At 41.5% G+C, this 17,802-nt stretch overlaps 1 protein-coding gene across 1 annotated transcript in view; it reads right to left on the bottom strand.

Moving 5' to 3' along the window:
- Positions 1-6,224: 6,224 nt before the first annotated feature.
- The window catches only part of ANO6 (anoctamin 6), a 119,203-nt gene continuing 107,625 nt past the window's right edge, over positions 6,225-17,802 (bottom strand). Inside the window, 5 exon segments of the mRNA XM_075727890.1 lie at positions 6,225-6,431; positions 7,372-7,477; positions 7,938-8,137; positions 14,138-14,343; positions 15,140-15,270. Of these exon segments, the coding sequence (XP_075584005.1) occupies positions 6,225-6,431; positions 7,372-7,477; positions 7,938-8,137; positions 14,138-14,343; positions 15,140-15,270 (850 nt within the window).

Here is a 17,802-nt window from a genome sequence, read left to right as displayed (position 1 = left end):
CCGTTGCTGGGAGCCAAACAGGATCCCAGAGAATGGGGAGGTAAGGCGATAGCCACAGGTGGCTGTGGCTCCCAGCACAGCTTATTGAGCCACTTGTTGCGTGATGTCCACCCAGAAACAGAGAAATGATGTGAGAGGCTTACACGGATACTACACGAATGTCTAAAAAAACCCCCAACCTAATATTGTGTTAATGCTATCAGAGCTGGCTGTAATTTCCCTCATGTTGTGCAATTTGAGGATTCCTCTATGAACTCTCTCTTCCTAAGCTAGAGGTAGCTTTTTGGTGTCCTGGCCTGTGCTCACTGCACCTTGGAACACAGTGTGCGATTTTCTCTGTGGTCTGTGTCACATGCTTTTTTTTTCTTTTTCTTTCTCTTCAGCATTTAGGAGATTACCATGGCCTACATATTTATAAAGGATAACATATCTTGATACAATTTTATGGAAGACTTTTTTTCTTTACTGGAAAAGAGCTTCTTGCAGTGTGAGGCAGGCTAGGAGTTACGTTCCTTACAGTTGGCAGAACACCCATCAGTGTGTGCATGTGTGTTTGAAAGAGGGTAGAGGATACATGTTCACATGTGCACTTCCATACTGTGCTAGGACTGCCTGGAATAACCAGAGAATTGATGAATCCGTTCTAAAAACAAGAGAAGCGACTTAATTTCTTTGCATCTTTGCTGACTGTAACTTTAATTCCAGTGATTAGCATTGCTTTTACAGGGTAGTTATATCAGAGACTGCAATAAAAACTGTAGAAAACAACTTTAAAAGGCTCTTGTTCTGATACACTTCCAGCTTGTAAATAAAAACCACTTTCTTCAACTTTCCTGGAAAGAATTTGTTACTATTATCAGCCTATTAAGATACATTATTTTCTTATGAGGAAAATACTGCCCCAAGCCATGTGGAGGTTATTTATGACTAACTACATAGATATCTTTTCAGCGTTTTGTGAACCTGTTACTGATCGATGGTTGAGGTCCATATAAATGCAAATAAAAATAAAGCCTGTGGCCACCAGTGCTGCTCCCCTGTATAGGAAACACAGCCTTATTTGGTAGATTGGACATGCCAGGTGGGCATACCAGAGAAAAATCTAGACTTGGTGTGAATTGCTGATACCTTTGCTGAACTCTCTGCTGATGTGCAGGTGGAGCGCAGTGATGAGGGTGGGGTGTACCAGGTGGGCCAGAGCACAGCTTGTGCACGTCTGGCACATACTGGGTATCCAAAATCAGTGCAATTCATCCACTCTGTGACAGAAAGAATTAAAACTAAGCAGGCAACACCAGAAGTAATATACTACTTTGGCTATTTGTGTATTAAGTAGAAAAATACTATAGCCTGCTCTTTTAAGGGTTTTAAATGTATCGGTCAATTTAAAAACACACTGTCCTCATACAGATTTAGCCGATGATGATACTGTATCCTTCTGCTTATAGGAAAATAACCTTTACTATGCTTCATCATGAAGTTCCTCTTGCCCTCCCTCTGACAAAGCCAAACTGATGCAAGAGCGGCAGACCAGCTTGGGTACTGGCATCTGTATGACACATAACCCTTAGTCAGCAGAAAACAGGTTGGAAGTGGTGGTACCTCTGCTTCCACAACTATCATGAAGGTACACTTAAAGCAGATCTTGGGAATCCCTAAGGGGAAAAATAACCAACACACCTTAATGCAAAGAAGGCCTCTGTTTAAAATTACTCCCTAACCTTCCTGTTCTCTACGTCTTACAAAAGGATTTCCTTGAAGTAGAGAGGAAAAGTCAGAGCAGAAGCAGAAGAGAACTGATGGCTAGATGGATGGATGGCAGGGACAGACAGAGAGAGTGGACTGCCCGGTGGTAGGAGCATCACAGACTTGATCCAGATGGAGAAATAAATGATGACTCTGAAACATAACACAGGGTTTATCACGACAGGAGTGAAAGAGTATAAAGACCTAAACTGTTTATTTGTATGAGAACATAATGGTCCTTGTCATCAACTTGGTGTGGAAAGGAATGACTTCCATCTAGAGGATGCAGAAAAAACAGGAGATAAATTTCAGTAGTAGTAACAGTTTAATGGGAAAAGATTGAAAAAGAGGAGGAATATGGAAATCAGACAGGGATGACATTCTAAGAATTTAAATGTGGCACTTGGCAGCAGCAGTATTGTTCATGGGAAAACAAACAATGCTACGCAACATCAGATGTACTGTTATTTTAAAATAGACTTTATTTAATGACAATAAATATAAAGAAATCTTAATATTCAGAAAGTAATAGCAAACATTCTTAGAAAAACCACAAAAAATACATTCTTACATTCTGAATTTTATCAACATACACAGAGTCTAAAACAGTGGCGACTGTCTGTGACTTATGGTGCTTGTTAAGGCAATGAAATGGTCACTGGTCCACATTCACCCTGACTCCAACAAATCTGTACGAAGTAAGAGTCTGGCCTACATACAAAGTATAAAAAAGAGTAAAACCGATTCATAGTTTAAAACAAATGTTAATTTTGCCTTCAAGCAGATCTTTAAATATTATTAAAGTGACCTAGCCTAAAAAAAGAAAGTAAGTTACAAATACTCATACGTTGGCAACTGCCCCCCCAGCATTTTGTTCTGCTGCCTGCGCAGAGCTGCCTGCGTACAAGCAGAGCACATTTCAGCAGTTGGAGGTAGAGGCCACAGAAATTGCACAGCTTAGGAGATCCAACTATTAAAACACAATTATTAGGCACTCTGTTGGTTTTCCTCTTCTTTCTCTCTCAGTCAGAACTGTGCTGTGAATAACATCGTGCATATGGCGAACTGAACTGAATTCCTGATATAATGTCTTCTGAAATGAAACACTACAGCTTCATTAGCAAGGAGCATGGCGCTTCAGAAGCAAATCACTAGAGCAAAAAGTTGATGTTGACTAGCTGATGCCCATGCATACTCACTGCTCTTTTCAGCCTAGCTCTGGTTTTAGCTCTCCGGACTAAGTGCCTGTCAGAGACCATTAAGTGCATATCTAAAACCTGCCTTCTGGTTCAGTTTAAATCAAGAAGAATCCAGTCCATGTGCCCTGAGGCCAGACTGTGATGGGAAGCGCCGCCCAGAAAGCGGGGACAAGTGGAAGACTAGTTTCAAAAGCACACTCTTGATCTGAACAAAAATGGTAATGTAGGAACACACCCAAAGCCGATTAGGATTTTATTATGGGAGGAGCCCAGGACACAGATATACACGCTTTGCTGATGTAGCATGGTTTTTTAAATCCTTATTTTAAAGGCGGGAATATAAACTCTCGAGGACACTGAGGACCAACTCCCCTTCAGGAAACGCTGCCAACTGATGTAAAAAGGGGCACCTGAGGGAGGCCAGAGGGACCAAACAAGGAGCAGAAGACTAGGCACTCCTGAAAAACAGCCTGAAGCTCTGCCACTGCTTACAGTGTGACCCCAGGCAAGGCATTTAATTCCTTTGTTTCCTAGTGTCTTTACCTCTCAAAGAGGGCAATAAATGCTTCCTTAAGACCAAATAATTGCTTGAAATGGTCCACTTTGTGCTGCATTTTTTTTTTTCCTTTATCACAGGATGCCTTCTTGCCTGCCCCAGCCCCCTGACACTGCACCTGAAAGGGTGTTTAAGGCATATTGGCACTGTCAACACTGATGGGGGTATGAAAATGGCATCACAGCTGAACACAACTGCAGACCGGGAAAAGCCAGTTCAAAGCTAAAATCAAAAGCTCCAAGTCTGCAAGGAGCTGACTGGCCTTTCTAACTAAACTCATTTTGCACAGGGAAGTCCTGAGTACTTCACTAAAATTGTTCTGTGAAGCAGTTTTTTGGATAAAACTTTGTTTTAAACAGAAGTTTGGTGTACTATGCAGTAACAGGACCAGAGGCAAAGGGCACAAACTGAAACACAGGAGGTTCCCTCTGAACATCAGGAAACACTCTTTTTTTTCCTGTGAGGGTGACCGAGCACTGGCACATGTTGCCCGGGGAGGCTGTGGAGTCTCCATCCTTGGAGATATTGAAAAGGACACGGTCCTGGGCAGCCTGCTCTAGGTGGCCCTGCTTGAGCAGAGGTGTTGGACCAGATGACCTCCAGAGGTCCTCTCCAACCCCAACCATCCTGTGATGTGGGGAAAAGGTCAAACCAGTATTGAGGGGATATATTTTGATAAGAAATTTTGTCCTGTTTAGAAACTTCTGAGTGTTTGTCCATCTGCCCAATTTATATTTGCTTCCTGGTAAATTAAAGACTTGTCATGATTCTGACGAAACCAAAACAAATGGCAAAGGGTAGAATTCCCTGTGCAGACAAGCACTGGTTCCATCGCTGCTCTGGTTAACTGTCATTTATCATTATGGTCTATCTTGTTTTTCTGTCCTGCATCTTTTTTTGTCTTCAGGTGGTGTCTATGCCAAGTTTTCTGGGCATTATAATAAGTAAGCTTCAGTCCTTTGGTGTCAGAAATGCAAGTGGTTCTCTGGAATCTGTGAGTTTGTTTCTTTCATCTTTCTTTGATTTTTGAACCAAGCTTTCCTCTCACGTTCTTCCATACAATCATGCAAAGTCTTGCTGCGTGAAAGCTTGTGTATGATGACTGCTGAAAGGACTTCCCCCATGTGCTACCTCTTCTGGTTTAAATGTTGCTGTTTCAAAGGATAGGCTTGAGGTACACAGCAGTCAGTATTTGGAAGTTTTGCTACAAAATTCAGACATTTGATTCCTTCTGATTATTAATGGGATAATGTAAATCTTATAAATGCTACTTAGTTTCTGCAAATGAACTTCTTAATATGTAAAAAGCTATATGAATAATCTGCCTAAAAGTCCTGCATGTCTATTACATTTAAGAAGAGTACAAAATTACAAATGCAACAGTAATCATCTGGTTTACAGAGTACAGGCATACTTTTGCTTTTTTAACAAGATTTCCATTTTCAGAATTTGTAGAAATCGGTCCACTAAAACTGTTAAAAGAGAAAGCAAGTTAATAATCTGGAATATCACTGCTGCAGACACAAAGCGGAGCTCTACGTACATGCTTAATCTGTGCCAAAATAGCCAAGCAGGTCTACAGCCTAATTTGAAGATGACTGATGGCTCTAGCACATGCATCCACACCTCTAACATCCTTCCTAGTTATTTAAAGCTTCATAACATGGTTAAGGCATATTAAATGGCTTATTCTGATCTCCAGTTTCAATAGATTCATGCTCTTGTCATAATTCACTTTATCATGCAATGTTGTATCACAACAGGTCCAGCTGCGCGTTCTTCCTGTGTCGAAATCTATCAGGGAAGAGCACGGTGCCTCTGGTGTGGGAGAAATGCAAAAGACAGCCCTCCACAAATACCGATTTAGGACGGGAAAAGACTTGTGACACTCATTACTATTACAGGCAGGAGACCTTCAAGGATAGCTATGGTCATTCAGAGCAGAATGGGCAAGGGAACTAATGGAAGTACATTGACTGGGGAAAGATAAAATGCCTGAGTTTTCTACTCACTCGGAGTGCTGTAAAGTCAGTTTGTATGCATTGATTTCAAAGGCAATTCTCCTGTTTACACAGAGATTGATGAACAGGATGGGCTTACAGTCCTGCTGCTTCTTGTGATCCAAGTCCATGATTAATTGAAATATCTTGTTATCCATTTAAGTCTCAGTATGCATAGCTAATTCAGTGTAGCACACAACAGCGCTTAGTATGTCAATTCCAATGGCTTAACAACATGATTTTGAGTTGTATTTTCCTTCTCTTTCCTTCATGTTTTGGCTTTTCCTCTTCGTTTTATAGTTGGGGTTTGCATTAGCAAGTAATCAAAACTCCTTCAGAAGACGTGATGGTATTCCTACAACAAATCATTCTTGTTCTTAAGGTTTCATTCAAGTCAAACAAGAGATCTAATAGCAGATGCCTAAATAAAGTGGAAATCACTCTATGCATTTGAGAATTGATCTGCATCATCTTAAGATGATAAATAATTTTTATCTTCACATGTTAAAAAAATATCCTACTAAAGCTGTTCAAAAAATTGATAACTCTTATCTGAGTGGCAGTGGTTGCATTTGTCCAAGGGAAAAGAGGTAAATAAGCAGGTAACAGTTGCAAGAAACAATGTTTAGTAAAGGGAATTAATCCAAAGTGTTTGTTTAGTTATTGGTAATATCTGGACAAGTATTAGTTGCCTAAACACTGTTATTCCATATAAAAAAGTACTTATCCAGCTTTAGGTCAGAAGGTGCTGTCTACTCCTTTGATAATTTTTTCCGCTATTTTCCCCATGGTTTTCTTCACAATTTTGAGATCGTTCTCATGCAAGAGTTTCTGCGTTAGGTACCTCTCCCGTTTGACCTTGCTCTTGGTCTTTTGTGATACATCCGGAATTACGTATGAAATAAAAAACTTCACAAAGTATATGACATGCTGGGGAAGGTGAAAATGAAAAAATGTCAGTCAGGCTGAACAGGACATTATTATCATTATAAATGAAATGTCACATTATCTCTTAAGAATCTGAGCTGGTTCTGTACCAGTATCTATCACAGTGGAACAGTATTTTAAAAAGTGGACATGACTAATGGATAGAATAACTGTCTGATAAACAAGAATTTCTGATTTTCTAATCCTGATTTTAACAAGGACTTCTCTGCCTGCTTTGGGGGAACCCTAGTACCCAGTGATTCTCCCCCTGCATGGAAATATTGGTTACAGTTTCTTTTAAATTTTTTTTAGGTTTGTTCAAATTACTCTGGGGCCGTGGACTTTTCTCTGCTACGGGAACTCTGATCTAACCAGTTGTGTGTTTCTGATGAATTCATTAGTCCCTGGATCTGGTCCTGAGTACATTTTATAATGAAATAATACCTAATATTCCTCACCCTTCATCTTGGACCAACTCCCATCTTTCATAAGCCCAGACTGTAGCTGCAGAGGAAGGAGCAATTGCTTTTTGATGCTCATCTAGAGACTCACTTCTTGTAGTGACTGTCTTTATACACTTCACTCTGCTAGTGCCCATGTATTATGTATATGTATTCATAAGGCTGTGTGCAAACTTCCTCTAAGCACATGTAAAAATATTTTTGGTGTAACTGTCCCTTCTATTTCTGATACTAAAAATCATTTTAAAGGTCCTTGCAAAAGAAACTGCAAACATGTGGGGCAATCCTTCACTGATGTTGTGACTTCAGAGACTTCTTTTTCTAATGGTGCTACACTTTATTTACATCTCCCAAGCTCTTGTCCATGCTAGCAGACATTGCCAGCTCTGATAGCTGTGCCTGGTCAGAACATCTTTGAAGGATCTTCTGCATGGAGGTAAGAGAAATTTAAATAAATAATGCTCAAAACCCCATATACTTACCTCCATGACAATGATGAAAGCCAGCTTGGCTGCAATGACATGCCAGTAGTATATGTTATGCTCATATTGGTGCTCATGACCAGGAGGGTAGCGGAGATCCCGGTATCTGAAAGCAATGTAGGAAAGTCAGGAACTAGACTCAGGCATCTCTGCAGTAAGGCACTGTGGCCAGAGGATGGAGCAAGACATGTCCCTGCTTACTGCGTCCAGGAACAGTTAGCTGCACGTAACTACAGTAATGGGTAAACTTCGTACCTGCAGAATAAGCCGTATTTGGCTGAAATGTTGGGGGTTTTTTCCATTGTATTAAGAATTACTTATAAAAATTTAACGTGCTTTTTTCTGAAGACTATCAATTATGAGAAAAACAAAATAAAGTAAGAGTTTTCTGAGTAGCACAAACTTATGGGTGACTACTTCTACTCAGTTCTGCCATTCAAAATATGCTGGCTTTTACTGTGTTTTAACATTTCTTACTGGATATTGTTAACTAAATTAGATGATTTAGATATTAAAAAAATATATTTATTCTTATCATTGGAAAAGAATGGTTATTTGACACTTGCCTGCATGTTGTTTGGTTCCCAAACCAAGGGGAAAATGGCTTGCTTGCATTCTTGAAGTCTGATATATTGAAGACAGAAAGCGTACTGTTTATATACCCTTTCATAGTGTGACTGCTGTGACTCCCATAAGGAGGGACCGAAAAGGACCAGTAATAAACCAGACGAGGAATCATGTCAGATGTAAAAGCAATTATCATAGCCTGCATTTCAGAAAAAGAAGACAAAAAACCAGAGTAGCGTTTAAGAAATAAGCCTTAATATGTATGGTTTTGCCATGTACTTAGTATCTCCAAAGTTACAGTACGAGCTAAAAATAGAAAATGTGTGCTTTTCCAGTCAGTGGTTCCCTCTGTAAATGAGCACATAGTCACTCATGGCATAAAACAATCTCTTTCTGGAATGTGCAGTCTGTACGGTTTTTAAAGTATGCTAGGCCTGCTGGATGCCTTAAAAAAGTTATAGTATAACACACTTTTTTCCTCATGAGCATGCAGTGCAGGTCAGCAGCCAAACTCACCTTAAAGTACTGTAAGGTAACCTTCAGCAAATGTGCTTGCTATCAGATGTACTTATCAGATGCTTAAAGAAATCCTGCCTGATGAAACTCATGGAAACAATGGAAGAGTCCTTCAATAACAGAAAATTAAATTTCACCAAGAAGCCTGAGGTTTGAGTAAAAGAATTAAATAAATTATATATATAGCTGATCCATCTCTGACCCTAGAAACATCCCACTCTTTCTGAGGTGCTAGCCAGCCCAAATTCATCTTGGCAGTTGTTGCCTCATAAGTTTCAGTGTCAGTACATGTGGAAACTGCTCCTGATGCCAAGATAATTTTTTTAGTAGCAGCTGCATAGTGCTGTTTTACATATGACGTGACCATTTGTTTTTATCTTGCTCCCAAGAGAGTCCCTGTCCTACTCAGTCTGCTAGTCACAAACTGGGTAGGAAATTGGATCCGTGGGTTTGTTGTGGGAAGTCTTTTCTAAACTCGTGAACTTCCCAAAACATCCTATTCTGGAGGACAGGTTAACTATGTTTAATCCAATCTCCTCCTCTGCTATTCCAAATTCAAAAGGTTTCCCTGTGAGGAAGACTTTCCACTGGCAAGATCTGCAGCTGAGTGCCAGCTCATGACGACAGGCGTCTCTGGTGCCCAGCACCTAGGAAGGAGCGTCGAGCTGCGCTCCAGGGCTGAAAAAGATGTCTTTTGTCCCATGGCAGGGGAAAAAAAACCACTTGACAACATGGATGGAGAGAACCAGGGCAGAGACATGGAGGAGAAAGGTGTTAAGTAGGGATCTAATGGGATCAGGAGGAGGGAGGTTTAGGCAGAGATGCATAAAAAGGGAAGAAAAAAGCCATAGGAAAGGAGTGAGACAGAGGAAGGGGCAAAGCTAAGCAGTAACGGGTAACAGAGGAGCATGAGAGCTGGACAATATCTGTATTTTATTCCTCTTCATGCCAGTCTGTGATTCATGCAGTCTGTATTTCCTTATTTTCATGACATGGGGCAAAAATTGTCCACCTTCGTGCAGCATTCCCAGCAAGACAGCCCCAGCCTGAGGAGGTATTTTTAACAGTTGGAAAAAAGGGAAGGGGAGAGAGAAGAAAAGTAGAAAAAAATGCAGACAATTCTTCTACAGTTCCCCAAACAACATTTTGGTGGCAGTGCTAGCCAAAACAACCACCGTCCCTCCTGCCTCTGCCCCTAGCAGTCACTCGTGTTCACGCAGCTGTGCAGCAGATCAGATCATGGTGGCACTGATCTGGCAGAGAATCCCAGCCGGATCCACTCCCTGATGTGGTTCATCATATGTTTGTCAAAGTGCTGGTGCCAGCACAACACAAGAGATGGCAACAAGGGGAAAAAGACAGGGAAGGGAAAGGGCAAGGAGCTGAAAAGGGTGCGAGACCCACCCCACCTCAAGTAGCACCACTGCCAAATGTTGAACACTATCCTAATGTCTTACCTTCTCAGTTGGCTTACTTTGAGGTACCCCAGAAGCTAAACTCTAGTTAAGACAAAGTTGCAGAAACAAGACTTAGGATTGAGACTGTGGTCCAAAATCTACATTTGGTTCTCCAGAATATTGTTACAATTGAGTTCAATTGAGAGAAAGTTAATTTGGTTGATGAGAAAGAAAAGGGAGGCACCCTAAGACTAAAATAAACTTGCTTAAAATTTTCAGGATAAGATTTTTTTTTTGGTACTGTACTCTGGCTTAAATCAAATGTAGTTGGCATACACTTTTGAAAACTGTTTTTAAGTATTACATGCCAGTGTGCAATGAAGTGAAAATTATGTGTTGTTTATATTTACACGCAGAGTAGGTGTTTTTGGCTGACAAGAAATATATATTACTGTGTCTTGCAGTTGCAGGGGACAACCTCACACCTACATTACTCTGTTTTTAACTGAAGTACAAGCACAGAAAATTTTAGTTAAATATAATTTCTTTCTGTTCATTAGGTCATCCAGTCAGACCATGAATGAACTAATAGCAACTGAACAGTAAGGCAAAAAAATCCCTTCTCCCTTTGGACCAAATGAGCTTGATGCTGCTTCTGTGTATCATTTAGAAAGATGCTGGAATATGGTATTTACACAACTTAATATTTGCTCTCACTGATTTTTTTTTGCAAGACCCCAGGTCTCTCATCATCCTAAATCTGAACTCTGTCCCACTCTCCTCCTTCTCTCAGAATGATCTCCAGATGTGCTCCAGAGAGCTGCAAGGACAGAAACACGAAAGCTAATCCTACGGCATCCTCTCAAAGGAAAAACTTCTTCCTCCTGAATTATGGGCTGCATTTCAGAGTATTGCATTGGAGAACTACAAACAAATAGCGCATTCTCTACTTCCCAAGCTTCACTACACACAGTTTTCCATTTATACCATAACTAATTAAAATCAGTCTTCAAATCAACAGCAGATGCTTTGGTATCATGCAACAGCAAGTCCAGTGCCTGAGCAGCAAGTTGCAAAACTGATAGTTTTGGGCAAAAGTTGCTTGCAAGCTACTAGTAGGTGTTCCGAAGGTAATGCATGAAGGAGAAGATGATACACTACCCAAGGCTAATCAGTCAGACAGAAGAGAAGAAACAGTTTCTGTGTACTAAGGAAAAATCAAGGAAGGGATGGTAAAGGAAAGACTGATGGCCTATACTAGATCCTGGATGCCAAACAAGAAAAAAACATACTTAAAGGAAGAAAACAGCTTCTAGCATTTGACCTAGTATATGGCTTTATAGCCCATACTTCATTAGCAAGAATCACTGATCTCTTTGATGTCCTTACAACACCTGCAGCAGGGCCTTTTGAGCATGACAGTCTCGGGAGTTGTGCCCCTCGCATGCAAATAGCCCCACTGATGTCAGTGGCAAATGCACTGCATTCACACGGACATTAACTCTGTCTGATGCCTGAGACTTCCAGATAGGGTGACTCTAAAAGAAACATGCCTGCAGTTAACAGTCACAAGAGCACTGGGATTGAGTGCCTGTCAAGGAGGACAGAGAGTACAACCAAGCTGTCAATATACTTTTGCACATCCAGGACTCATGTTTTCAGCAATGCCTTGAGGAGTATAGCACATAAAGAGGAATCTGGAGTGAAAAAAGGTTGCAAAGCTCCAGTTAGCCTAAGGTGGGTTGTGGATGGGTAGCGATAGACACCTAAAACTATTGCTGGGTCATTTTTCTGCAGTATCTAGAGCAGGGCATGAAAATATTCCTAACAGAAGCCTACACATGTCTTAGTCACCGTAAGGTCACCAAAGTCACTTTAACTCTGCCCTGAATACCATAAGGACTATGACTAAGGTACTCGTAACAGTATTTTAAAGTAATCTTAAGATGTATATCCAACTTTTTATTTCATAGTAGTATTACCAGACCCATCAGGATTAACTAGGCAGGACAGTTAGCTCATCTAATAGCATAACGTATTTGTTTTACTTCCAGGGCACCAGAAACTTATTTGCCTTTTTGTTTTGTAGCAGCATAGTTCAGAAAAGGATATTGATGCACCAATAATGTTACCTCTACTTTACTATAGCTATGCTTCATCTGGGAATTTGCACTACCTCCATAATTTGCTGGAAGAGTTATCATTAACATTTTTTTTACACAGGCACTAAAACAAAAGAGCCCCAAAGTATCTCTGGTGCCACATGACATTTCTAACAGTCTGAGCATGTGTTACCACAGTTGTATCATTTTTGTTTTAAATTTTAACACCAGATCTACTAGTAGGCCTTGGATGTTTCACATGCCTGTGGAACAACTGGATATATGTTTGGCTTGCCTCAGCAGAGCAGTGCGAAACAGCTGGAGCATATGCTCTAGCTTGTTGTCTGTCTCCCAGATTTTCTTGCAAATTTTCCGTCTTCTAGTTCCCTTTTTTCTTCTGACATTTCTCTGTGCTTAATTCTCTGCCTTTACGTCCTCCTGAGTCTCCTCTCTACATCCTAGCTATGTTTACCATACCTGTTGAATTGCTATAGTGTGAAATAAAGTTCTGAAAAAGAATAATGGCCATTTTGAGAGACCTTCAAATATCTGAAAATACATCTGGAGCTGAGGCTCACATATAAAATTTTCCTAATCACTGAAATCCACCCCGGACTCCTATTTTTATATGGTATCACCCCCAACCCCCAAAATAATGAAAACAAGCTACTGAGAAGAGGATAACCCAATAGGCAGCCAGGTCATGGAAGCTCATCTTCCCATTCTTCAAAAATAGCCTCATCTTTCCAGGGACAAAACAAAGAGTTTTAAAAGTGGGGCTAAAAAGAGAGAGCAATATGCAGGGACACTCATCTGGGTGTGGGAAGAGAAGGTGCGTGTACCTTCCCCATTATTTCTGGAAAGCAGAACCCCTGGGGTCGAGACCCCAGACCAGCCAAGCACCTAATGACTATAAAAGGTGCCTGAGACACAGGAAAATAAGTTCATGCCCTTATTTAAATTTGAATTGCTCTTTTACTTTAAATAAGTCCCCTAACTATAGGGTTAGTACCTATGGTAGAGTGCTCAGCAGTGTCTCCCTCCTCTTACCCAAAGTCCACCATTCTCCAAACAGGCAGAGCCTCCTGTGAAAGCTTGGGCTAAGATGAAGTCTTGTCTTCAGACTCAACTGCTTTCTCCAGAAACTCCTACTGAGCGCAATGAGGTACTGTTACTGCAAGGATGAGGTCCTGGGGGAAGTGACTACCTTTAAGTGTGTCAGAAGGAATCCCTGATCTCACCGATAACAGCAGAAAATGGTGACCTTGTTGAAAAAGGCTATTAACCATGGACAGTCTGTGGTGTTACTGTCCCTGCAGAGGAAACCAGTGATCACTGCTCTTTTGAGAAAGGCCAGCAGTGGGCATTTTTTGGAAGATAATACATATTAGGTACTGTTTAAGAATAAGCAATCAAATAATTCAGTGGTAAAGTCCAATGGATTATTTTTCTCCCCACAGTGCAGCCTATGTATAAGATCCTGGTGAATTAACAATACAGGAAATTTGAAGGTCTGAATTTCATTGTTAGGAGTATATTAAGCATAATCCTAAATATTTTAAAGAAACTCTTCTAAAATTAATTATAAATCCAACTGAAAAACAGATTAATTTGCAAATTCTCAGAAAATTCATTCTGATCTCAAAAGGTAAGTGCTGCAATTTTGAGCACACATTGTATTTTTAAATACACAAGAAAGAAGCTGAATTTCTGTTTAAAGTGCAGAATTGCTTAAAGCCAAATTCAAATATGAAGGCATGACTGTAAGAATTGTAACAATTAGAAGCAACAATCAATTATAACTTAGCTAAGCTGTAACCTAATTTTTTCAAAATTCATGCTGTAGACTATCTGAAAAGATCTCTGTACTACATGCTATGATTTTAGGAAAGATGCACTATAGTCTTCATATGTAACAGATTTTTCTGAAGACTCTAGCAACTCTAAATAAAATTTCTTTTCTTTATATATAATATTTTAGACAGTAGCCATATTCTGTTTCCAAAACATCTGGAAAGTAACTGAGCGCCTATTTCATAGGGGCTAAAGTCTTAGGTAACTGATGCTCGTAATTCTTTTAGCATCATTTAAGTCCTACATTGCCACACGTGGCATTCCCACGTCTGGATGTAACACCTGCAGTGAAGGCATTTTACCTTTTGCGGTTGTTGGCCCAGTACTTACATTGGTGACCACCGCCAGAATGGCTATGCCTTGCATGATGGGCTGCCAGGCGCCGATGGCTTGTGCCTTCTGTGGAACCATGCGCCTGAACTGGGTCGTCAGCTTCCACGCATCCAACCGGATTTCCAACATGTTGTTAACAAGAGCCAGAAGAGGAGCCAGGGGGAATGAGGCCACAAACAGAGTGACAAAGCCAAACTGTATAACTGTCAAAGGGAGAGGTTACATACATTGATGGGGCTTTCACTTACTGGAGATAAGCATATATGAGCATGTATACTTTATATACTCCAACCATGGGAGAGAGAGACAAGAAAGAGTGGTGGATTACCTAGGAAATCTTACGTATGAGAAGATAGGAGCACAACAGTACTGAAAAAGCCTGCTAGGTGGAGGGACAGGAAAATGTTACAAGTCACAACACACCAAGAGGAACTATTCAGGGTATTTTAAACATCCATTTCTTTCTTATGTCTTCATCATGAAGACTTGGAGAGCTAATGACTCTCTGTCTCAGTGCTGTGCTGGAAAGCCTGAACTAAAAATCATGCTATTGGTGTCTGGGTGCTGCCACAAGTACTCTGGCAATGCTGTGACAGAATGGATGGTGGCAACAAACCGGAGATCGGCCAGCTCCCAAGAGCCCAGTGACAAGTACTGGTGACTGCAGGTCCCTGGCAGAGGAGGCTGACACAGGGCTCTGCTGTACAACACCAGAACGCGGCAGTGGTCTGCCTTCTGGGTGCATTTCTCAGAGGATGGGGCAAAGCAGCACTTCTCCTCTTTGTACAATCACATGCTGTTTCCTGGTTATAAATTGGATTGAGGCATAGCTACTTAATAAAATCTTGCAAAACTATCTATAACGGCTCATCAAAACTTGTCTTGGAAAACATGTCTCCTCTGTCTATAAACTTATTAAGCATTGCTTGTATGAAGATTTTCTTCAGAGCATGTTTGCATCCAGCAGTGATAGTGAATCCGAACTAAACTGCCACTTACCCATTTCAAGATACTCATAAAACAGTCCAAGTTTTCCAATGGGCTGCAGGTGGTAGTCCTGTTCCCAGCGTGGAACAACTTTTTCTGATCTAGCAGCTGCACAGTATCTTCCGATTAGATTCTTAACCCAACTATCAGCCAGGGAGAAAAAGACCACTAACATTGGTAAAATAACCTAAAAAGTTCAGTAAATGGAAAAAATTGGCATTTGTGCTGTTATAGCTTTGAACAGTGGATTTAGTTATTCTTGAATTACTGAAAACTTCCTTCAAACATGAGTATAATCTTCTGTTGCCTTACCCTGAAAGCAGTGATTTACAACCATAAATAAGAGTGTAAAAGGGCAATGTATCAGAATCAAAGTGATTTATACTTACATTGTACAGGTAAATGACCACATAAAATTCAAGGCAACAAAAAAAATCAAATTAAATGTAGGCCTGTGGTTAGACAGATTAATTCCTTCTGATCACAAAATTCACAGAATCATAGAATGATTGAGGTTGGAAGGCACCTCTGGAGGTCATTTGGTCCAACCCCTCCTTGCTCAGGCAAGGCCACCTAGAGCCGGATGCCTAGGACTGTGTCCAGATGGCTTTTCAATATCTCCAAGGATGGAGACTCCACAATCTGCCTGGGCAACTCGTGCCAGTGCTTGGTCACCCTCACAGTAAAAAGGTGTTTTCTTATGTTCAGAGGGAACCTCCTGTGTTTCAGTTTGTGCCCCTTGCCTCTGGTCCTGTCACTGGGCATTAGGCACTGAGATTAGTCTGGCTCCCTCTTCTTTACTCTTGCCCTTCAGGTATTTGTAAACATTGATGAGATCTCCCTGAACCTTCTCTTCTCCAGGCTGAAGAGTCCCAGCCCTCTCAGCCTCTCCTCATATGTGAAGTGCTCCAGTCCCTTAATCATCCTTGTGGCCCTTTGCTGGACTTTCTTCAGCATGTCCATATCTCTCTTGTACTGGGGGGCCCAGAACTGGATACAGTACTCCAGGTGTGGCCTCACCAATGCTGAGCAGAGGGGAAGGATCCCCTCCCTCGACCTGCTGGCAACACTCCTCCTAATGCAGCTGAGGATACCATTAGTGTTCTTTGCCACAAGGGCACATTGCTGGCTCATGTTGAACTTGGTATCCACCAAGATCCCCAGTCCCTTTTCTGCCAACCTGCTTTCCAGTTGGGTGGCCCCCAGCATATACTGGTGCATGGGGTTGTTCTTCCCCAGGTGCAGGACTTTGCACTTGCCCTTGTTGAATTCCATGTGGTTCTTGTCAGCCCATTTCTCCAGCCTGTCAAGGTCCCACTGGGTGGTAGCACAACCCTCTGACTTATCAGTTTGGGGTCATCAGCAGACTTGCTGAGGGTGTACTCTGTCCCCTCATCCAGATCATTAATGAAGACGTTAAACAGGACAGGACCCAGTACTGACCCCTGGGGTACACCGCTACCAATTAGCCTCCAACTAGACTTTGTGCCTCTGATCACCACCCTCTGTGCCTGGCCATTCAGCAAGTTTTCAGTCCACCTCACTGTCTGCTCATCCAGTCCATACTTCAACAGCTTCTCTGCAAGGCTTTTATGGAAGACAGTGCCAACAGCCTTCCTGAAGTCCAGGTGGACAATATCCACTGCTCTCCCCTCATCTACAGAGCCAGTCATTTCATCATAAGGTTAGTAGGTTGGTCAACTATGACTTCCCCACAGTGAATCCATGCTGACTACTCCTGATGACTTTCTTGTCCTTTATGTGCCTGGAAATGGTTTCCAGGATTAGCTGCTCCTTCACCTTCCCAGGGATTGAGGTGAGGCTGATCTCATCTGAAAGGCTTGCATGAGAACTTAAGAAAACTGATGAACTGGCTGTAGCCATTTTCAGCAGTCAAAGAACCATATTCAAAAAAAGGGTGGTGTGGGCGAATGTCTATCAACAGAGAAAAAACCAAAATGGTTCTCTTAATACTTGCAGAGTTGCAATGAGAGAGTAGTTAAGAATCAGATCCAGAAGTGATACTCAGCATTTCAACACCTAAATATTACTTGTCACCCTGGGAAGTGAGTTAAAAATTCTGGTCAGGTGAATGTATTTCCTGTACACAGAAGGGGGAGTCAGATTTCTATGGCTGGAGCTGACACCTGCAGGCATGCTTAGTCTAGGGACACTTCCCCAGGTAAAAGAAGATGTTGAAAAGAAGGATGGGTCTTACAGGTCCATCCTGTAACCAGCAGCATATATGGAGTATTGGGGTCTGGAGGAACCGTATCTCAGCAGAGCAATCTAGCCTCAACCCTACACAGTATTTACGACAAGCTTGGAAGCGGGGTCACTGTGCAGAAAAGGAGCACAATTCATGGGCTTGGAAGAACCACAACCAGAGGGAATACAGTGCCGTGGGCTGGTGCTTATGGCATTCAGGAGGGCGTGAGCAAACTGGGAGTTCCCTACTCCAAGCAACGTAACAGCCACAGATCAGTATAAAATAAAGAACAAGTCCTGGGAGAAGGAGCACAGAGTCCTGGATGGTATCTTAACCTAAATTAAATGGAGGGCATTTGTGGTTAGCACTTTGCTTATTGTTTACATTAAAACATGACCTTCCAGAGATCTGCCCCACTGAAAGAGAATGTATAGGCACAATGAATGTCAAATATGACTGTAAAACT

Source organism: Pelecanus crispus, chromosome 1 (genome assembly GCF_030463565.1).
Source record: "Pelecanus crispus isolate bPelCri1 chromosome 1, bPelCri1.pri, whole genome shotgun sequence".
Taxonomy (NCBI): Eukaryota; Metazoa; Chordata; class Aves; order Pelecaniformes; family Pelecanidae; genus Pelecanus; species Pelecanus crispus.
Note: the sequence above shows the minus strand (reverse complement) of the source record. Positions and strands in the feature narration are given on the sequence as shown.